Source organism: Nothoprocta perdicaria, unplaced genomic scaffold (assembly GCF_003342845.1).
Source record: "Nothoprocta perdicaria isolate Ctin4 unplaced genomic scaffold, notPer1 scaffold_171, whole genome shotgun sequence".
Classification (NCBI taxonomy): Eukaryota; Metazoa; Chordata; class Aves; order Tinamiformes; family Tinamidae; genus Nothoprocta; species Nothoprocta perdicaria.
This window is the reverse complement of record NW_020454883.1, coordinates 101643-125201: the sequence shown is the minus strand read 5'-3', so window position 1 is coordinate 125201 and position 23559 is coordinate 101643. Positions and strand designations below refer to the sequence as shown.

The 23559-nt window shown below is 39.7% G+C and overlaps 1 protein-coding gene across 2 annotated transcripts; it reads right to left on the bottom strand.

Moving 5' to 3' along the window:
* Positions 1-673: 673 nt before the first annotated feature.
* UBASH3A (ubiquitin associated and SH3 domain containing A) lies at positions 674-22536 on the bottom strand. 2 transcript variants are annotated; one of them, XM_026036186.1, is made up of 14 exons: positions 22424-22536; positions 19906-19959; positions 18152-18338; positions 15340-15538; positions 12474-12643; positions 11447-11655; positions 10415-10550; positions 8735-8834; positions 7373-7495; positions 6462-6554; positions 5731-5875; positions 2279-2385; positions 1713-1819; positions 674-811 (listed from the first exon to the last, which is right to left on the bottom strand). In XM_026036186.1, exons 1-14 carry the CDS (start codon positions 22534-22536, stop codon positions 674-676), a joined length of 1881 nt encoding a protein of 626 aa, XP_025891971.1. The 2 variants fall into 2 exon arrangements, with proteins under 2 accessions (XP_025891971.1, XP_025891972.1); XM_026036187.1 differs by having other exon boundaries at positions 10424-10550.
* Between the last annotated feature and the right edge of the window lie 1023 nt (positions 22537-23559).

Below are 23559 nucleotides of genomic sequence, written 5' to 3'. Positions count from 1 at the left end.
GGTATCTGTCTTCTAGCAACATTAAAGCAGTCAGTTCAGTTTTCTCTGAAAATAAATCACTGAGTCCATATGAATTTCTTGAGAATCAYAGTGGAGAAGATGCTGTGATAGAAAATAAACTCCCTTTGTAGAAGAGGTAAATAAATAATCAGTATGATATTTCCCCTCCTCCCATACTTCCACAGAACTAGAAGAGTCAATAAGAAATGGCTTTAGGTAGCACTGATCTCCTCTTCAGGTGGGAGAATGGTCTAGACGACCTCTTCCAGTCCAAATATCTCAGTTTGTCTGAAAGTTTCTAAGTGCATGAAAAAAGTAATCCTTACTGATTATGTTTTGCTCTTGGAAGATGCAACAATGATTTCTTCAGTGACTGTAATAGAATTGCAATGGAATTTATAACCAGGTCATTCGGTATTCTCTATTATCTGAATAATTATTTCTCAGTTTTAAGCCAGTTTCTTCTCAGTCACTGAATTTGAAAAAAAAAAAAAAAAAAGAAAGAAAAGGAAAACAAAACTTCAGGCACCAAACTCAGAAGTTCTTACTGTGCTTAGACAACTCAGAGAGAGTAATTCCCAGGAATTGTAAGTAATGTGGACAAATCCCTCAACTGTGCTGAGTAATAAACTGCCTTCTCTTTTCTGGCAATTTCAGAGACAGAACTGAACATCTAATTATCTAGGATGCCATTTCTCCAATTAAATGCTGCATTTGCTCCATGAGTTAATGTCTTCACTGGTGGATTAACCATCTGCCATTTGTTCTCTTCTTTAAGCTCTTCACAAAAACACATGCCCAGAGAAGGGGTCTAGGAAAGAAAAGCACAAGCAGGAATTACTAGCAGAGTCTTTACTTTGATGTGGAAGGCTTTGTTACAAAACAGAAGAGAACAAATTCCCAGAACATTCTGGGCATAAACACCAGGATATTTTGCTAGTTCTGAGATGAACTGAAAACAGAAAAGAGGCCTGTTGGATACTAGCTGAGCTTGTGCCATGCCCCCAAATTCATACCTGGGTTTGATTATCAAACTGTATTCACTTCTTAAGTATCACACTCATAGTAAAAATACAATTAAAGACCCTTTGGAAATAGCAGGACAGCAGGTATTACAGTATGTCCTGGACAAAAGGTAAACTAGAAGGAAGAAATATGTTACTGGTGCCAATGCACAAAACAAAGCAAAAATTGGTCAACAAGTCTCAAGTGCAGACCTGAATTGTAAAGCTGGCAATGAAATCCATTTCCATTTCATTTTGAAGCTGAGCAAATAAGGTATGTATTTACAGTGACCCAGAAAACATACAACTTCTTATAGAATGACTCACTGAATATAGCTAATTTTAGACTCACAACYGCACTGGCTGGAGAGAGGAGACTCTTATCTCTATTTCTCTACTGAGGAAACCAGATCCAGATGGAGAGGTTTTCAAATGCTCTTGTGTTACTATGATCTTGCATTGACTTTCTGTGGAAGTTGCATAAAACTTCTCTCCAAAGAGGTGGTCTTTAGACACATGCAATTCATGCGGAGAAATGCCTCTCTTGAGGCAGTGCTATGCTAAAACTACCTCAGATTCCCTTTGTAATGAGCGTATTAATGYCATTGGTATTAGCATGCATACATGTATCCCAAATAGCATAAGCAAGCTCCTTTTTACAATATAATAATGCAAAGAGAAAACTTCCTGCTGGAAAAATCTTCTTACCTTTCGGACCACCTGGGCAAAGTTGCTGCTTTCTCTGGCTGGGAGCCCTACCAGAGGCCGAGTGAAAGATGCCAAGGAGGAGCCATGGCCCACAATAAGGATGACACCTGATATATGAGAATAATCCAAGGAAAGTAGTAAGAGAGCTGCAGCACTGCCTGATGTCTATACTGATAGGTGTGAGGCTGTTTTGGGCCTCTTCATCTTTGCAGAGCTCTTTGACAGATGTGGCGGAGTGTATTGTACTGGTCAGAAAAAGTCTCATGTGCTGTATGCATGCCACTAGTAAGAAAAAATATTTCCTAGGGAAAGAGAAAAAGTAGTTTTTTCCAGGAAAGCATATTATCTTATGTTGAGCTGTATCCTTACATAGAAAGGCCAAGCAAAGATTAAMTTTTTGCCATGAAGTGTATATGTACATAATTTCATATACATTTTGATATGGCATAGTGCTGGCCAACGTCTAAGTGTCTACCTTAAATGCTGGATGATGGCAAAACCTGTGTTTCTAATGGCAAATCTACAAAAAGTGTGTGATSAGATGGACAAAGATCTGAAACATTTACCTCTGCTGGGACAGGCAGTGACAATCTGTTTTATAACTGTGGAGCTTCTGCTTATATATTCTTCATAAGTTTCTGATGGCACCAAAGAAGAGAGTGGGAAGTTACCTCTACAATAAAATCACAAGAAAATGTCTAGATTAATACTGAGACATTTTTAGCACTATTGAGTGAACATGGCAGAGAAAAGGCAGTTGGTTGAAAGGAAATAGGCCTATCCATTGATATGGCTGGCACAGTGATATCACAGCTTGCATGGGACATTATCTTCCTCCATAGTAATTCCTATTAAATCTCCTGCCTAAATCTTATAGTCATGTCCTGACTGTGTCCTGTCCTCCAGGCTGGAGTGCCTGCATCAGTTGGTTATCTCTATTATAAAGGTGTCCATGGAGGTCCATGCCATGCCATGGCACTCTTCAGGACAGAATTCAGCATCCTTAAACTCACTTCCTACTTTTCATTTCAATCTCTTAATATAACTTGTGTGGGAACCAGAGATGCTCACAACTACAGCTAGCAAGTGTAGTTAGTCACGTGCTGTGATACAAGGCAGGATGTTGATTTCCTTCTACAAACAAACCTACCCTCCTCCCCATGGTTCGACTGCCTCCTTATCCCATGAATAGCAGCAGTGAGATTAGATTAATATATTGCCATAATGTATGATACCATAATGTATTTTCCAGATGAACGCAGCAGTACTTTATGTCAGTACAAGCTGCAGAAGTAGAAAATTCATGGTAAAAGTTGGTGACAGGCTCATTCTAGATTATTAACTATGGTTAGTATTAATTCTGATAAGGCCAGAGAAGACTGGAATGCTGAACAAAACTGGTCAGCCATTTGGCAGAGCTAGAACTTTGTAATGTATTGGGTTTTAGCACCTCTGTCCCTTCAGTATTAACCCTGTTATTAACTGCTTGTACAGCAAATGAACTGAGCATCCCAAATGAAGAGTGGATATCCATACCTTAGCTTCTGTACCTATTTGGTATATGTGCAATGGGGCACTGTCCCAGGTGGCTTCCAGGCTAAATAACAATTTAAGTGTCCAGCCCACCTTAAGTGGCAGTACTATGAGAGCTAAAGGACATGTGAGATGAGGACCAACTAGATATAAGCCAGAGGGGTGCAGTACACAGAGGTCTGGAAAGCACTACCTACAAGGAATGATTAAAGGAATTCAGTTTGGATAAAAAGACCGAAAAAGGCATGATAATAACCTGTAAAGGATTGTTTTGAAGAAGAAGAGGGACCTGTCCTTCATGTATGGGGTGAAGAGGAAAGAAATAAGCAGCTTTTGTTCTATAAACTAGAGCTTCTGGAAGGGAGCTCTAGGTTATAAACATTTCTCAAGTGTGGAAGGTGCAGCCCTGGGACTGCTTCTCAAAGCAAATCTCCTGAGATTCTTCAGTTAGCAATCTGCGAGGGCAGGAATGGCAAAGACAGATTTTATCCTACTTTGGGAAAGTGAGCATCCCCTCTTACACTTTTCTGGAGGAAAGAGAGACAAAATCATTTTCACCAACTTTAGCTATTTACTCTTTCGGTGTCCACTTAGGTCACCTAAAATAGATAAACAAGCTCCTGCAGAGGGCAATTCTGCTATCTACGTGCCTGACATAAACTACAGAAGACATAAAAYCCCTCTCTGGAGATGTCCCTGTCTTTCCACTGATGAGAAGGCTAGATAATTATATTAGCCTAGACACCCATCTTGGAGATGACTGCGACTAGGTGACTGAATCTCAAAATGACTTTATCTCAGTCATGCATCTTCGATATCACTCAATTGCGTTGCCTCCTAGTGGCACTAGGAAGAGGCAACCTTGGGACAAGTCCTCTAGACTTATAGACTTGTCCTTGGGACAAGTCTAAAAGACTGTAGTAGAGCTGCCTCCTGGAACCAGTAGATTTTGAATGTTGCATGTGGCAGGAAGCAAACAAGAGAACAGCTGTGTATGTGCGAGTTTGTAGTTCATCTGTTCTGTTTCTGACTTGATCTGAGTGAGCTTTGAGGGGTCTGGGAGCTGTAGTTAGCACTTCTTCAGAGCTTGCCCACTGAACTTTTCATGGTTCCCCATTTGTACCTTTGCTATGCACAGGTTTGTTTATTTTTTGAGGCAAGTGAGTCTGTGTAGAAAAAAAATGAGGAAAACAGGCTGCTGTTGGTAAAACACACCAGAACATGTTATGACCCAAGAAAATGAAAGATTTTATACCTTCATGCAATTTAAAATGAAGAAAATCAGCTGTAAGAAATAAACTGAGGTCTGAAAAGCTTCCTTTTCCCTTTTCTTATATATGTGGGAAGCCCCAGAGATTCTCACTTTTATTAGCTGAGAAATGTCCTCGGTCTGGCTGTGCACTGCAAACACAGAGCTGCCTGGTCTGCGAGCAAGATGAGGAGTTAGATTGAATGGAGGCTTATCATTTCCTGCTCTGCTGTGGTTTGCAAATGCTCAGAAGCTGCATCGAACCTCAGGCTGTGAGGGCCCCAAAAAGTCTTTGCTGAATACTTTGCTTTATCTTCGAAGAACTCACGATGACACCCCTCCCTCGCTGAGCTTGGCACCAACATCAGACACAGAGAAATGCTGCTATCCTGCCTGCCTCCAAAGTCTCAATGAYAGCTGGCATGTTTGGGGTCATTTACCCTGACACTTTCCTCTTTTGCTTCCACCTGGCTCTTCCCTAAGGAGCATGGGAACRGCCACAACTTTCTTCTTCTGGTGCAGCTATTGCTTCTGAGACCTCAGGGGCACGAACAAGRGATGTTTTACATCATCTGAACATCTGAGCACCAGACTTGCTCTCTGCTTTGAGGGAGCTCCCCTGGGGCAGGCCCTTAAACCTCTCTTCATCCTGCCATGTAGGCAAAGGACTGTACCTGAAATGAGGACTTTTCTTTTTCTAAAGTCACATTCTTTCATTGATGCTCTTTACTACTGCAGGTTCTTCTTCACATTTCTAAAACATCCTTCACATGAGCCAAAGGTAAAACCAAGAATCCTGACACCAGACACTAATGCATGCAACATAGCTATGCTTGTGCAGGGCAAACTGTGTGTCTGAACTGGCAGACRTTGCCAAAGCAGGGCTGATGCCAGAAACAAATACCAGATGTTCGTGTGGGTGCAGCTGTGACCACTTGCTCTGTGTATGCAAACCACTTGTTCTGCATGAGTATTTGTTTGGGAACACATTCCCAAATGTGTGCACACATTCATATACAAAAATATTTTGTCTCTTTGTCAGAGCAGTGAATGTAATTGATGCTTGTCACAAGGCAGCTGATAGCAAGTCTTATTTTGTCAAAGGAACATGCAGAATTCAATCTGGTCAGAATCACCCATTTCTGCACTAATAGTTTAAGACATATAAGAGCTGACAAAAGAATAAAAGAAATCTCAGAAAGAAAACATTTTTACAGATGGATAGACATCAATTACCTGTAGCTTGTRTCTACTTTGTAAGAGGCCTCTGTCAGTTCTGTCATGGTCATAAAGTTAGGAATTATTTTGCTTGCTTCCCACTTTGTCCATTCAAAGAGTCCTGGTTCCACTCTTATTTTGAGCTTTTGATCTAATTTAAGGCCTGAAAAAAAAAAAGAAAATTTCTTAGAAAGATGCACTTGAAGTGTTAATTCAGCCTGTATATTCCCATTGTTTGATGCAATATTTTCATTAACAAAATGTAATACTTATTGCCATACAAAAGAGGATCATGTTGATTAAATGAAAAAAAAATCATATTCCTGTCTGACAGATGTTAAGGCACTGGAAGTTCTTGCATTATTATTATGTCTGGAGTTCTGTTGTGATCATCTGAAAGATGCAGAGGAAGCTGGGAATAGGAGACCTTTGTAATGATGCAACCTGCCTCACATGGCCATTTCATATCATACTAGATTCCATCATAACTAGAGCTAATTCAACTTAATAGGATCATCCTCTTAAGATCATACATAKAGCAATAATTTTATTACTGCCTACATTACCAACTAGACAAAAGGACCTTTTATTTCCTGCTTAAGTGTAACAACAAACCACCATGGAGTTGTACAGTGTCTCAATTGCATATCTCAGAGACTTCACAGAAATTTGGCAGAGATTTTTCCATCGTGGCACCAACCAACCAACCAAMCAAMCAAACAAACCCCTACTCAGTTCTTATGCCTTACCTTCCAGTACGTATTGAGCTGTTTGTATGCAGCGGAGTGCAGGTGACGAGTACACATAGCTGACTGCCACCGCCTGGTCCAGCAGAGCTTCCCCTGGAAGGGAACGGCCATGTGAGTTTTTTTTTTTTTTTTTAACAAATCATTAGAAAAGAATTTTCCGTAGAAAAAATAAATCTTGGATGTTTTAGTTCCATCAGTATGGGATATATTGACAGCCCATTTCTATTCATTTTACACACTGTTGAGCGACTGAACTAACTAGAAAACTCATTCTGGTGGCAGAAACAATTTAAAGTGAATGCTGGAAAGATAATTACGGAAGAAAGATAATTATGGAAGATTAATCCCATTTCTGAAAATGGCACCTAGGGAATTTTGCTGTATCCGTATTTCGAACTCATCAGAGAGAGGCAAGCATTTGCCACAGATTTTCACTGTCACAGTCAGGCTTGCATGCTCAGTGTGCAGAAACAGCTTCATCTTGTAAGTTAATTTAGTTAGGCTGTCCCACATCACCCAGTTATCAGCTACCTGATAGCTGACCACAATCTGCTGACCATGAAGCTGCTTCCTCGGGCCAGACTCTCCACTCCTCAGTCTACCTGGTTAATAAATGTTGCATAACACATTAGTCCCTCGCAGACACGCAGGAAGGCATGTGTTGTGTTGCACCTTCTTTACTTCAGCTATCTTTGCCAGGAACTGGCAGGTTGTCTGTCCAAGATGAGCAATCAGAACAGTTCTCTCTTTTACTATATAAAAAGATCTTGTAATATTTTCTCCTAGAAGTATGTTATCATAAAAAATACTGCTTGGAAGTATTTCTACTGAAAGGGCAGCATGAATTTTTGCAGATGATGAAAGCTTGTTACCCAAATACCTAAATTTGCAGTGGAACATATCCTGCTTACCTGTAAGTCTTGACTGAAAGATACCACAGCTAGATAAAGGAGGATCATACTCAAATTGCTTCATACTGTCTCTCCGTTTTGGTAGGATGGAAGGGAAGTTCAGATCAGCTCTGTGGTATTTTCCTGAAAGGAGGTGGAACATTTTGCTGCAGTATGAAGGAGGCAGTGGTTGAATAACATTTCATCTCACTGTAAGAGCTTAATCTTTCTTTCTTTCTTTTTTTTTTTTTTTTTTTTTTTTAATTTGTATGTGGTTGATTCTAATAACTCAAACTGAAAGTCACTTCTTCACTGGTAACAAAACAGGTCAGGACCTATTTTTCTGGCTGTAACAGCAAGTGGCAAAGCAAGGCATTTGCCCAAAGAGCTAAATTCTCTTTCCAACACTCCAAACACCCAAACAATCCTCAAGGAGCACCAAACTATCCACAAGGGACTATGTCTAGTCTTTGCTGTGCCCAAAGCCTCATCTAGAAACTCTGTGGGTGAAGGAAAGCTATCATTAGCCAAGATCATGCCAAAGRATTAGCTATTAACTAAACAGTTTGGAGGATCATGGGACAATGTCTGAACTCAGGTATCTATAGGATTAGTTTACCAGTAAAGACATAATGTCTCACTGATATTAAAAGAAAAAGTGACTACTATTACCTTAAGGAGATGACATTTTAAGGTCACAATACTGATTTGGGAAATCACCTGTCCTAACAAAGTGACATCTCACTTGAAACCTCTGCTTTGCAAGAGGGCAGAAAATCACAAGAATTTGCATTTGTGGGACTCAAAAAAAGACAAATATTAATTCCATATCAATGTTCAATTCCCATTGCCAAAATGACAAAAAAAAAAAACCAATATGTCTACTAAAAAAAGATTGAAATCAATTAACTGATTATAGACACAGAAAGTACCCTCCCCATTATGTAGTGCAAAATTCATCATCACGTAGAAGAACCCCAGGATAACAAGACTTTCACTATAAAGCTTCCATGTGAACTCGCCCTTCTCCTCGTTCCCCTCCTCCCTCTCAACAAATATTTCCCAGCTTTTGGTTGCTTTTCTGTACCCAAAGGCAAWTTTTTTTTTATTGCTTTATTTTTGAAGAGAGAGAGTCAAGAAATTCTTCTTCAAATTTAGGTCAATGCTGACATCATTTCTATCATTGTTTGTACTTGCTCTTCCTAAGTCTGATGGATTAGTGTGTAGATCAGAACAGCGTTTTGTCTGACCTTGCAATGTTATTCACTCTTCCTTCTCAGCACTTAGTTTCATCTGAAGGAGATTGAATTTCATGTATCCCTGAGACTCAGTGTCTAGTGTTTTTGGTTCTCATTTGGTAAGAACTTCCATTCCCTTACTCACCATCTGCAGCTAAGCACTGTTGAAGCCAAGACTTCCCAAAAACCTGATCAACTCTTTCGCCATGGCGCATCACCAACAGACCTCTTCGAAGAGTGGTATTCTGAGAAAGYTGTATAAAAATTGTTGGATTTTCGTTTATTTGATTGTTTGTTTGATGATAATTTAACGTGCATAAACAGTTTGGATTCYACTGCCTATATGTTGACCAACAGAGTAAGGACAGCTGTCTATTCCTGAAAGGTGTATAGCATAAAAAAGCACTGCAAGTGAGAGAAAGGAGCTAAGGGACCAGGTAGCGAGCCTGATCAACTCCACATTGCAAAGGCAAAGGCAAGACATCTCTGACTTTCATGGGCTGCAAATTAAGTTTTAACTCTATAGTTGTACTAGCAAAAGGCAATGCTGATAACAAATCTTTTAATCCTTGTATAGGAAACAATTATAATTTTAATACATATTATATGACTGATATAAGCAAAAGAGGTAAACTAACAAATGCTAACAGTTATGTTCTCTTGTACACCAGGAGYAACAGGAAGCCCTTTTTTCTTTTCCCAGTGAAGAGAGCAATTTTAATGGCTTTATACTTTTTATAAATGCTTCTGGCCAAGTCAGCAGTGAACCTAGATTTCAAAGCTAGTGGCTAGCTTTTAAATTGGACTGTGTAGAATTGCAAATATATTCTAAAAAGTTTGGGGTTAGTTTACAACACACACAGATATACACGAAAAGATAAAGAGGAACAGGTCACAGATTTAAAGCTTTCTCAGTACTAACCTATCGCAGTGCCACTGCTGCAACACTGAGGTTACAGATGTGTATCTTCAGAAGCGGAGAAGGGAATTCTTAAGAAGCGGTATGAGATTTATATTCACATATTCTGTTAAACACAGAATAGTAGAGTACTTATGCTGTAAGACACTAATCATCCCCCATAAGAAGATGAGAGTTCAAAACTAAGGTTTTGTGGTCTTGTTCTTCTGCTCAGGARGAACTCAGAGGCCGTGGAAACTCTTAGGCTGCAAGCGTTAACGTCTTCAGGCCAAGCAGTGGCTGTGCCACAGATCTGAGCCAGGTAAGAGGGGACAAGAGCACTTGAGAGCTAGGGTAAGGATGTGCCATTCTTGCAGAAGTGTCTCTCTTACAGACATTCACACAGTCATCTTGAGATAAAATATTAAAATGTACAGAGATCTGAAACCGTGTTAGCCATTAAGGTGAAATCCTTAGAATTTGGTCATGAAAATGACAATTAACTCAAGTGAAAACAACTAACTAAAGCTGCTAACTAACTAACTAGCTACTCTGCTATGACCTCTTCTGAAAGACAAGGGAATATGTAACTTGAGAAGAATATTTGTCCCAGTGTCTGTATCTTGTGAGATTTGTCCCATATTTCTGCCTAGCTTTCCTTTTAAGTCTGTGCGCAAAGAAAGCTAAGCAAACATTTTATATGTTGTACTACTGTGAGAGGTRTAAAAAGATATAGATGAAGGAAGCCAAGAGTACACATCTTCAAGGATGTATGAGACACTATACCATATAGTGCAATTTTATACACATATGTTACACTATAACATGACAATGTGGGGAAGAAACAGGAAGATATTATTAAAATTATAAATGTTTTTATTTAAGAGTATATTTGCACAAGCACACAACAAAATTAGGAAAAAAAGCCTCAATTACCTGAGCTGAAAGTATATTGGTTACACTTCTTGACATAACTGGATTATGGACTTGTCCATTCAGCTTTACATTAGGTTCATTTTCAGCTTGGGTGAAAAATCTTGAAGCTGGTACAAAAGCATATTCTCTGTAGAAAAAGTAGAAGCAACACACACACACAAACACACACACACCACACAAACATGGGTGCACACACCAACAGGAAGGATCTTTAAGTCACGGCATTTTATATGGGAGTGTGAAAGCCAAGATTCATGTTCTGTTCAACGATCTTCACACACTTGCTATGCGCTTTGTAACTTTGCTCTTCAGCTAGAATCTGTCCAGTAGCTAGGACACAGTAGCAGAAGGAGGTTAAAATAATAGTAACTGACTGCATGCATTGTGTGCAACTCTTCTAAAGGATGAACTTTGAAAGAAAAATGTTACCTCTTGGCCTCCTGTTTGTCTCTATGGACTCAGCAAGGACTGCACCTACAGCTCTAGCTTAGAAGAATTGGATCTAATCTACAAGTACCATCAGTGGTGCTGCCAGCTACAGAGCAAAGTGCAGGAAGCTAGACAGATGTCTGTCGATATGGGTGAATCAACAAGACAAGGAAGGGTACAATGTGATATATTTTTGCATTTCAAGTTAGCTTTGTCACCACTCAAAATAAAAAGAACAAAAGAGAAAAGAAGAAAATAGTAATGCAGGCTGAAGTCTAAATTTGCACTAATGAACATTTTTTTTAACATTTATTAGGATGTTAATTTTGTTCAAGGGTAAGCAGATGTTATCCTTTGAGCAGATGAACTAATATACTTYGGGTTTCTATGGGTGGCTGTTTCATGTCTTTTATTGCAGAAATCCTAGCTCCTGGGGATTCATCCCCTTCAGCTACAGATCTCTGGCATGTTTTGGCATGCTTTGGCAAACTCCCTTCTGCCCACACCACCTGCAGCTTGCACCTGGCAGCAAGATGGCATGGATGAACTCTACAATGTCTCTACCACAGGACAAGTGGATAAGTGACAACTTACCTGTGTTTGACCCAAGTGTCTGATTCATTGGCTCTCTCTGTGTAGTTTTCGGGAATAAAACCTCTGCAGCCAGTTCGATGCGAGGTCCCGATCACCCAGCCTTCGCTCACATCGGATTGCTGTGTTGGGTCAACGTATATGAAGTCTCCAACATTTATCATCAGCTCATCGATGTTCTGGGGCTTATACTGGAAGACGGCCCTCAGAGTCTGGAGGAAAACACACAGGACATAGCTGTTGTATGTGCTACAGCATTTTGGAGGATGCTTTTATAAAATCTGTACTCTACATAGCAACCCATCTATTTTCTGCTCTGCAACTTGTTCCTTAACAGCACTACAGCAAAGGAATAAAATTAATAATGCATATAACATATACGTAAAAATAGGCATTTGGTATCCATAAAAAATGCTTCATTTTCCTGTAAAATATTTTAAATTTAACAGTTTAATATTTAAAATCAGACATTATGAACTGTATTCAAAGCATTATCAACTCTTGCCTTGGTAACCTGCAACTTTACTGACTGACCAAAATCCAAAACAAGACTTATACTAAAATGATATGCACATCTGACATAGTGACCATTTATTGTTCTATGGTTTAAATTTGGAAAAGACAAGAGGAATAATGTTGATTCTTTCAACACCAGTAAATGAACTGAGCCCTGCTCTCTGATATCTAACCTGCATTGGAACAATCAAAAAAACCTTGTAATTTTACTGAATGGAATTTTACTGCAAAGTTGTGATCTAGCCAGTTCTAGCAAATATTCAAAGATCACGTCCTGTGCCTTTATTTTCTTATGTCATTGCAAGATTAGCTTTCTTGGAGATCTACCATAAAGATATCTTTCACAGTAAATCAAGGGTACAGTTTTTGACCTTGAAGAGATAATCGAAACAACCTTGCATTTTGAAATATTGTAGTGTGAATTATTTTGTTCATGGAAAAAAAAAAAGCAAGATGGCTGCAGAAAAGATTTTAATTAATTAGTCAGAAAAATAAATAACTCTGGTAGCATTACCTGGTAATGTACAAACCGCATGTCCCTTGAATACAGAGCAGCTACCCACTGACAGGGCTCCCCTGGGTTGAGGGATTTGGCCAACTGTTCCAAAGTCTTCTGATGGTGGGGATAAAACCTGTGAGCCAAGGTAAGATGGACCTGTTTTTGGCAGGGTTTCACATGGCAATCTAGAAACAAAACAATCAGCTCGTGTCACAAAATAGAAGCAAAGGTCACCCAGTGCTCTTCTTGTTGATTTATCCTTATGATTGGCATGATACAGAAAATATCATAGTGTTGAATGGTAGAGGTGACTGTATGTGTACTGAATAACTTTTTCTGAATATCATGGTTTTAATCATACCAAAATATTCATAGATCTGGACTGGATTTGCTTCTGAGCTTTAGCCTGCAAAAGACAATTAAAAAAAAAAAAAACTCCACATAGGTTTGGTTTTATTTGTTGTTCTTGGGGTTGTCTTTGCTCTGAGGAAGAACAAAGAGAGTTTGAATTCCTCTCCCAATCCTAGATGCTTTAAACTTGCATCTCCCAGACAAAGCTCTCCAGGGGTCAAGGACTGTCAGTTTCCATTGATGATCCAGTTTCATTTGGTTGTCACTGGAGGAGGAACTAGTACCTATTTCTCAGGGAGGCAATCAGGTCATTATACCGTGCATAGCATGTTGAGAGTGCTCCCTAGTTCATTTATTCCAGAAAAATTAGAGGAGCTCCATCAGCAAGACTAAGGTAACCCCATATTCACACAATCTACATGAAGCTGGGTCCAGTGTTTCCCTGGGAAATGGCAGGGATGGGTTCAAAGTCTTCTTGAGCAGAGGGCATTTTGAAGCTGTGTCTCTGGGAAAACGGCCAAACCACTGAAATAATGGTTATCACAGTGGAAGATGGTGTTTTCTCCTCAGTGCCTTCACTTTCTTGGCTTTTCATGCTCTGATTTAGGCCAGAGAGACATTTTAATTTGACACGAATGTTGAGTCTATTTCACTGAGAAAAAAAACTAAAAAATAATTTGTACTGATCCAAGAGGATTTAATTCTATGTCTGACTTAGCTGATATGAACCACTAATGATTCCTGTGCATTTGAGCTCCCTGTCCCTCATTTCTTTCTGCTTGGCATGCTGAAACTCTCTTTACTTTTAGTTTTCAAACATCACACTGGAAAAAATGAAAAAAAAAATCAGTCAATGTGATGCAGAGCCTACGGCAGTGAAAACACCCATGAGACTCTGCACTGGTGCACGGTCTCATGACTTGTGAGCTACATAATATTGCCTCTCTGACAGCTGCTTTGGGGTGATCTCCTGGCCTATCTTTGCTCGCACAGGGTGCAATTAGACAGCACATTGCATTTAGGGCTATGGGGCTCCCCTCCACCCCAAGCTCCAGCTACCACCCACTCATGTGGCAGCTCACCACATCCTCAGCTGCACAGCTGCCAGCACCACCTGCTAAAACAGGCTACAGAAGTGAACAGTGTTGAAGGATAAATTTGCATGCAAAAAGGAGGAGGAGAAGCAATTATTTTTAGCCAAGACTTCACTGCTTTATATGCTTTACCAAGTTGTCTCAAAGGTGATGGACCTCGCTCCATCAGCGACCAAGGTTGTGGGATCAGAAACATGGTTGCAAAGGCAGCTGTGAGCACCTGCAAGGGCTCTGCTGCGAGGGCAGGCAATAGTATGAGTAATATGGAGAAAAGGCAGTGTGGCTATGAAGCTGAACACAGTGGAGGAGGCCCTTTTCATTGGAAACTTAACCCAGAGCTGATGCTGTCCTCTCCTTACAGGCTTTTGGCAATGCCAAGGCAGCAGAGACACTTGGTTTAGGATATACTTTCAATTCCATATTGCATTTCTCACCCTGCTAACTAGTAATGCACAAGGTACCCCAGTCACCTCTGACATGAGTACCAAATGCTTGTCTTTTCTTGGCTGCCCTTCAGATGAGTAATTTGTGGGGTGAGGTAGATCATTATCTGGCACATAACCACTGAAAAGGAATAGGTGACTCAAACTCAAGAACAGAGGGGAGCACCGTGAACATCAGGGAAAATCCATGCCTGATGGGTTGTATTTCTTCTTTCTTTCATTTCTGCCTTCCTTTCCAGCCTGGTCACAGAGATCTGAACCCCTTCAAAGACAGAAACATCTACTGTCTCACAAGGCTGCATTTGAGATCTTTTCTATTTTCCTACTGTACCCACCCAGTCATGATACTCCATCATTGGTGAGGTAAAAAAGAAGTAGGGGCTAGGTATGGAGGGCCTAGGAATAGAAGTATTGTATCTCTGCCCATCTTGGATATCCAGATCATTAGCCTGTCAAGTTACACAGTCTACCACTATGTCTTGCTGCTCAAGGGAAGAAATGCATACAAAAGCACAATGAGGTAGCAATAACTGTAACAAAGCTAATCCCAGAGGAACTGTTATGTAGCTGCTCAGAAATGAGTAACCTTCAAGACATTTTCAAAATCATTGGAAAGAAGCACAGCACAAAAGCTCAGTAAACCGAAAGCTAGTGCCATTTTGAAGGACTGCTCTATCGTTCAGCTGCCTGCAAGAGGYTGCCAAGTAAAACCTTCACCTGAATTTCCCAAAGAAGGGGCAATTAACAAAAGTTTGTGGTACTTTTCTTTTTTCTTGTCCACTCATTGTGACAAAAGCAYTGTGTCCTCAGAAACTAAAACAAACTACAAAAAGGTCCTAGACATATTATTTTCCATTCTGCAGGAGGAAAGAGTGCTGGCTTGTAGTAAAATATCAACTTTGCATGTCCAGAGACACAGGAGGCGCTTTCAGTATCACATCTTAAGCTGTTTTTCTACAATCCACTCATTTTTCCAACTGATGTTTATCCTACCTGCTAAGGCTGAAGCCTCTGCAGAGAATGCAGTAGCAAATTCTTTGAGGATATTTGCATGGCTTTCCCCAACAAAGAAACCAAGGTAGCTGGTGGATGAATGCAGTGATAGGGAAATGAATGGTGGAAAGCACTGTGAAAAACTTTCACCGACGTGCTTTAAGATCTCGTACAATAATTCCACTTTCTGGTCTTCACACTGAAAGAAAACAGAAGAACATGCTTTAGAAAGCATACTAAGCCATTTTCATAGACTGTTTCATATAGTAATACCAGAATCGAGATGGAAGCTAAATTTCTTGAGAAAGCTAGAGCATCTATGAAATGGCCTGAAATTCATGTTATTAAAATAATTACTATAGAGCAGTTTGGTCAGCACAGTGCATTGGTGCTATAATAGGAGATAGTTTCACCATTAGGTGTATCTAGTCTAGATGGGAAGGACCAAAATTTTTTACCATCTAATAAGTAGCTGATCTGAAATGATGCAGTTATCTCCCTCTTTAATTTTAAGTAAGAATTTATCTTATTGTTATCTTCCAATCTTTACCTGAAATTGGTCCTAKTAAACATTCAAAATCTCACAGGCTGAGCTACATACATAGTAAAATTCACAAGAAATTTGTCAGATAATCTTTAATGCTCTAATTATATTAAAGAATTGTACCAATACATGCCTTAGCAAAAACCGTCAATTAAGCAGTTTAAGAAATGAAAAGATAAAGATGGAATTTGTGCCATTCAGCCAAAGACACAAACATTAACAGTGCTCCCTCTTCTTACTGCTTTTTTCTCCTTAACTGAGCTATTTGCTCCACTGTGTTTGTCCRTTGGGTCAATCTGTTCAAGGAAAGACCCAAAGAGAAGGAAGAAGCTACAAAAAAGGAAGCAGTAGGCAACTGGGGAGGAGGTTCAGATCATCCACTGTGATCTACTCTGACACTGGAGTTTGTTTGTTCACAGCATGGGTGCTCCGATCCCATCACCCTCTCATACGACTCTGTCTTTTGAACTCTCTCCAGTGTTAGCCTTTGAAGCACTTCCATTTGCTTTTATTTAAACAGTCATTGTCTGTTAAGCATATTGTACACTTCAGCTGCCAGCCACCACCACAGCATGCTCCTCTTGCACTTCCTACAAGCCATGCAGGCTCTACACAGACAACCAACAGACGCTCTAGAGGAGGGCTCTGTGGTCCCCGTGGGAGGAACTGGAGCTTACACCAAGGGCAAGCACCATCCCACAGGCTCCGCTGAGTACCCAGCAGTAAGTGCAAGTCCATGAGCTGCAGGAGACTTGTAGAGTCAGGAGACGTCAAAGGGACAGGTCAGGAGGAGAGGATGGGAGCTGGTTTAGTGTGTCTCACTTTCCATGTGTGAGGTTCCCAAGGTCAGCTCTTGCTGACAGCTGAGGAAGAAAGAGCTGGCTGCGGATATTTATGGAKGGTACATTTATCCCTAGAAATATGCTACCTGAAACGTGTCTGAGGCTCTTGAGATGAGTGTTACAATTCAGTCATCTCTTCCAGGTCAGACCTTTAAACTTGACACCTTTCAAGAGCACAGCATTCGTTATTAATTAATGCTTTTGTTCCATATAATTGTGATTAATGGCCACAGTGTAAGAGGATATTCAATATTTTGCAACAAAGTATTCTAATATCAAAATATTTTTCACTGCCTGCACTTAGTTACATGGTATAACTTGAAAGTACGATGAATGTAATAACCTGTCCATCTACTCATCTCTGTTGCAGAGCATCTCATATGCAGCTGATGTTTGTGTGCAGCATGAAACTGGTTTCCAGCAGGCTYCTGAGTTTTTCTAGACCAGGAAATCTTTGTTAGCCTTGGCTAACATTGGCACACCCACCCAAACATGGAAGATAGCTCTGCTGAGACATTCTCTAAAGCATCATCCAGTATTCAGAAGAAGAACTAGGAGGACAGTAGCATTTTCAGAACTGGAAAATTACCTACCAATTAGGCTCTAGGGTCTAATTTCCATATTAAATTACAGACAAAGTGACTCAGTTGCACAGCTGGCCTAGAGAGTCTGGCTCTCTTTTYTACTTCTTTCCCATATATTCTGCTTTTCCCTTTTTCACAATGGTCAGCCTTCAACAAGAAGGTTTTGCCACATGCCATCATGGTAATAGTTCAATGATTACACTCTGAGGGAGGAAAAGGTTTCCCTGAGTTTGCTATAGGCCAAGTACCGAAGCTTTCTACATCCTATGAAAATATCATCACCATTAGATCATTGACTGATGATCTAATTAGCCAGTGCCAGTTGACTTGGCCTTGCTATAGGTCAAGTACCAAAGCTTTCTACATCCTACGAAAATATCATCACCATTAGATCATTGACTGAACGTAGCTGCAGCCATCCTGGGGAAGAAGGCTTAATGTCTTGGATCCAAGTGTGAGCCACGTGTTGTGAGCAGTGTTTCCCATTARTGGGGCCTGCTCTGTCAAGGCTGCACAGGGTTGCTCTAGGCACATGAAAGACCTGTCACTCGCTTACRCTTAATCATCCCACTCATTTCAGTAGTTTGAGCCATGCTGAGTTCTGAGTTAGGCAACTAAAGTTTCTAAACTAAAGAGAAACTAAAGTTAGTTTCTCACTAACTCTGTGTGGYGAGAAAGTGGTCTTCAGGGGCTGAGCACACTAACAGAGCTAACATTCGTTCCTAGACGTGCGTATTATATCTGTTTGATCACCAAGGAGAAGATCTGGTGGAAAACAGCTGCAGGTGACCTAGCATCACAAGGAGTCGATATTTGGCCATTGCATGTCTTGTGTGCCTTACCGTGAAGAAATCACACAGTGTGATGTGTGGAAAAATCTCATGAGCTCTGTTTTTCCCACACAGGCGCCTGCTCTCCTTCCAAAAGTCTTGCAGGCAGTTATGTAAGCGGCCAGTGGGGCACAAGTAGAGAGCATACTCCTGAGGGATTGGGTCATCCAAAGAGGGATCATTGCAGTGAGAGTGTAACCTGAAATTGAGAACATATTATACAAAGTAAGAGCTTGCATCATTTACTCGTTTTCCCTCTGCCTGAAGACATTCATTGCAGGAAGTAGAAAAAATAAAAAAGAAATACAAAATTGTCATCCCCTGGAGATTAGAAATGAAAAGTTAAAATGAAAGCTGCTCAAAGATTTTCTCTATGGAATATCAATTAATGGAGAAAGGCCTTTGGGGCTTTGTTCCTGTTTATTTTGTTGTGTATGCTTTGAATTTTATTATATGTCTTTACTTTTTTATATGTCTGAAAATGAAAGACAGGAAAAAAAAGKTTTTTTTTCATTTTGTAGGGTTAATTTCCCTCTTTTTCATAATTGGAAGCAGAGGACTGGAAGAGGAAAAAGAGACAAAAGAGAAATAGTTGAGAATGACAGAATGAAAAATATCTGAAGTTTTAAAATATGCTCAAAAAGCACTAAAATTTTTTTTCAGCCCTGATGAAAGCAAAAATGGCAAACCAGAAAATGCACAGGCAAAAGTCAGAAGCTTTATATCCCAGATAATGATAGCCTCTACTTTGTTCTGTATATTTAGCTTCACAGATTTTATATTGGGGATTACTTGTAGAAAGATGRTTATGTCCTTGACAAAGCTCTTTTTCATACTACCTTGGTTTGAGTTGAACATGACATCATCTAGTTTCCTCTGTATGCTCACAAAAATACCCCAAAAAAAAGCAATAGCGCAGAACAGAAACAAAAACAAGCAAACAAAAAAGAAAAAGGAGAGGGTGAAGAGAAATTAGGTTTGATTTGAATATAGATTAAAACAGAATAAAAAGTAATTTATTAATCTATGAATGCTCTGTTGGAGTCTCAGAAGAAAGGAAAAAAACTTAGCATAATCAGGACATCAGGACCTGATTTTGATTCAAATTGTACATCCCTCTGACKGTCAACTTAGTTTATATGAACCTTTCTCATGGGAAAACAACTGCTCTCATCATTTTCAGTCACTGTACACCCAATGCTGTAAATCAATGGATTTGTAATGATAATCACTATGARGTGGACATATCTTCCATGTTTTCTTCCCTTTTTCCAGTTATGTGCCTTGTGTATGAGCTCTATGTCCTGCTGGGACATGGAGTTGTCCTCACAGAGGCAAAAACTGAGCTGAAAGAAGCGAGTGCAGGCAGAAGCAGGTCCTGTTCTTTAAAAAAGTGCTACAAAATGTGAGGCTTAAATCTGAGCAGCTCTCTCCTGTGTTGTTGATCATATGAGATGACCATCATTATCAGATTAAAAGTTGCTGCATTTACCCAAGACTGCCCCTTCCTCCCTAGCTTTTGATTTACCCTGTGCCCTCTGCAAATAACCTTGCTTTCCAGAGTAAGCAGTTAAATTAAATTATTTCTTTCTCTTCATGAACAAAAATGAAAGAAAGATAAAATGCATAAAAAACGAACGAAATGAATGCAGGGTTTTTATGSTGATGGTTGATGACTTAAATTTCACGGCCAGAATCAACATATGAAGAAATATTTTTAACTAGATTTGGTATGATAGTCCTCCTTAGAAATCACAGGCACTTACCATTTTGCAGCATCTTCTATTGTCTTTTGACCAGTGGCAGCCAAGGCTTTTTGCCTACAAAATACAATATGTGTTTGTCAAAATAACAGAATTAAAATGATTTTCCATGCCTCCAGGAACATAAAACTGGATATTCTGCAGCCATCAAGTCTTTTCCAGCACAAATAGGACCTACTGGAAGTAGGTTATTTCTGGAAGATGTTTATATAACTATTTTGAAAAGTCCTCAAGACAGTCTTTTCCACTGCAGGACTTCTAATTCCTTAAAGACAATTATCCTATTCTTCCAACAGGAGGTGCTCCTTTGTATTCTGGAGATATTTCCTTAGCACCGTTATTGACGGCCCAGACTTACTTGGGGTTGAGTAACACATCTGTGCACAGACTTATTATAAGAGTGAGATGCGTTCTATTCATAGGCTAATGATCTTGCCAATGACAAATTCAACGTCCAGACTGAGCCAACATTTCATATACACAACCAAAGCAAATCATACTTAGAGCTGGAGCTTGAAAAACTGGATGAAAAATTCTTATAATCCAACGGGGAGGCAGATCTGAGCCACAAACTCAGATGCAAACTCAATCCAATGTAAGGGACAATGTCTCAAGTTTCTCTTCATATGCAGTAGTTATTCTATGGAAAAAAAATTAGTTCATATTTCCTTTTCTTATGAGAGCTTTCCAAATGTCACCAATGTCCTTCACATGAACAAGTTTTTGTAATTAAAACATCCTATGCTTCTAAGCTGAGCAGTGAAGGTGGAAAGATAACAGATTAAAAAATAAATCTCTTATCTGCAAATAGGAAGTAGCGAGAAACACTAGAAAATCCATGTTAAAAATCATGTCTTTAAAAGAAGAATAAACTGATACTTCTGTAGAGTAGAAAACCACCGGCATAGTTCAGTGCAGACTAAGCATGAGAAAAGACACRTTTTGCCGACTTGGTGCTAGGCTTGATCACCACATACATGGATTTTGTTCCTTTGGGAAACACTGCTTTGGCATATAAGTTCTACATGATGAACAATATTGTGATATATTGGGATATTCTGTTTTGTTCAGGCCAGGATATTCCAAAAGAACAATCTTTCAGTACTTTGATTAGCAGCTGAAATCGGGAACTTCTGAGAAAGCTAAAAACGCGATATAATTTTTAAGATCTAAAAATCATTATAAGAAATTAAAGTTAAAAACAAAAAGACTTTTGGAAGTTATATTATTATATGTTGATTTTGCATGGTATTTTATGCTCTGTTTGTTATTTTTGATCCAGGATGCACTAACCCATCTCAGTAACAGCAGAAAATATTTCAAGGGGAATTTCAAGATCATCACTTTCAGAATCAAAAACTTTAAAACTAAATATTACTTTGGGATGATGAATTCTGGTATGTATTAGACAAAGAGGGAACCGGATTTTCAGATAAGCTCCAGTTTTAAAATTCCACTGGGCATGATTGGGAATAAAGAACCAGGGTATATTTGTAAATTGTACCCATTAATGTACGTTGTACCCATGAAAATTGTACCTCACCATGTCTATGGTTGTTCTATTAAAAAGAGACGTGCTTGGAAAAAAACAACATAGCATTTCAGTAGTACACCTTTTCAACTGCTTAAATTTTCAATGAAAAGTCAAAATGGAGGCCACAAAGACATTCTCCTCCCCCTTTTWAAATAATTTTGATTAGGAGTCCTTTGATATTTAAATAAAAGGAATTATTTTCTGAAGAGTAAGTGTTGAAAAGCAGGTAGTTCGTCTAGCCACTGCAAATATGTCCAAAGTTGTCGTCCGGAAATTTGAAACTATCTGAACAATGTCTGGGAAAGAAGTGACCATGTTTCTTCTTTTTTATTAGTGGAGCAAATGCTATCCACAGTTAAACTTTCTTTAGCTGAGGTTACCAAGAATAGCATCTCATTCTTTATTATTATCTCATATTTTCTTGATAGGATGTGCTTTTGGAACTAGATCTCAATTCAAAATAAGAATAAAGAGTGATAGACTTTTTGACATTTTGTTGAACATACATTATTAACATAAAAAAAACTAAGCATATTAACAAAAAAGCTTACTAATTTAAAACAGTTCCAATGATGAAACTCAAAAAGAGATCTTTCAAGACCTGACAATATAGAAGATACAGCCACATTAACTCTTTAATAATGGTGAAAAGACCAAAAATAGAAGAGGAATTGTCCCAAGAGTTTGCTACAGATATCATTTTCTTGAGTTGTTTCGCAGCCTCTCAGTCTCAAGACACAGAAGAATATGAGTCTTCAGAGACACACACAGCATTTTAAGTAATGGATAAAGAGCAGGTTATTTTCAGAATACAAACAAAACACTGGCCTCCAAGAATTTCGAAGCAAGRCACCTCTGATCCCTGTGTAGAGGCATTACCACCCACGAAGGGCGAACTTTCTCAATTAAAAATGCAGGCTCTCTGTGTTCAAATTCTTGACAGATGTACTCCTTACTATATAAAGGGAGCTGAAGCTTGTTACTCACGCAGTATGAGCTGGGAATCCTTTGGTTAGGAGGGACTCAAGTAGCGACGAGGTGCTTTTGTTCCTATGCCTGTTGGAAACCTTTGCATAGAGCTGGGTCTCAGCCACTGCCATCTCTTCCACTGTACCTCTGAATGTGTGTTCAGTGTTCACAGAAACTGGGGTGAGAGGATGAGGGCAAGAGAGATACAGAGAGAGAGAGAACCTCAAACCTCCTCTGATCTTTCTGACAAAAGCTGGTATCCTGTTTTCATAGCATGTGCGTGCCTAAATTTTTGTTTCAGGGCAGCTAAAAAAGCAAAAGCTATCTCAGACTGTTCATGCCTGCCCCAGCAGAACAAGTCCAGAGGCAAATACCACACACAGCACAGACCTGCCAGGAGYGGGAGGCTGAGTTCCCTTCTCTCAGCCCTTCATTTTAAGTACTTTCTAGAAGAAATCTCCTTGAGCTGCTGCCGAGGGGACATCCTGTGGCAAATGTGAAGCTAGCTGATGCATTGAATTAACYTTTTGAGCTAGGCTGCCACTCCCTAGCCAGCTAATCCTCTAATCCCTACTGTACAGACCTCCCATTTTGGTGTCCTCAGCAAAAAAGCCATGAAGTGGACATCATTTTTAGGGAAGATTAGATCAAATTTCTCTTTTTAAGTTTGATCACCTGAAGCTGGACTTGGAGCAAGCAAAAGAGGCTGCTGAGAAAATCCTTCCCTTCTCCTGCTATGCTGCTCTCAGTAAGGGACCGTGATCTCAGGGTACCTTCCAGAGATGCACTGGATGATCCCAYGGCCTCCTCCAGGAGATGGGTCAGTGCTCTTCTTCTCATGCATTGGGATAAGGCAAACCAGCCTGAGAGTGTCCTGAGGTGCTCCCTGGTCTGAAGTGTGCTCACAGAGGGGCACCACTAACACACGCTGCTCCCTGTGTGAGCAAAAACCCTGCCTATCACAGGCTGGAGTTGTACCATAAATAATAGGGGATTAATGGGAGTGTTATGTGACATCCCATCCTTTGGAAACACCARTTTCCATCTTGTGCAGTAAAGGGATTGAACAACTTCCCTCCTTGGTATCAAGCTCCATGAAGCTTGAGTTTAACGTGGACAGCCTTATTTTCTTTCCTGGTCACTTGGGAACCTTG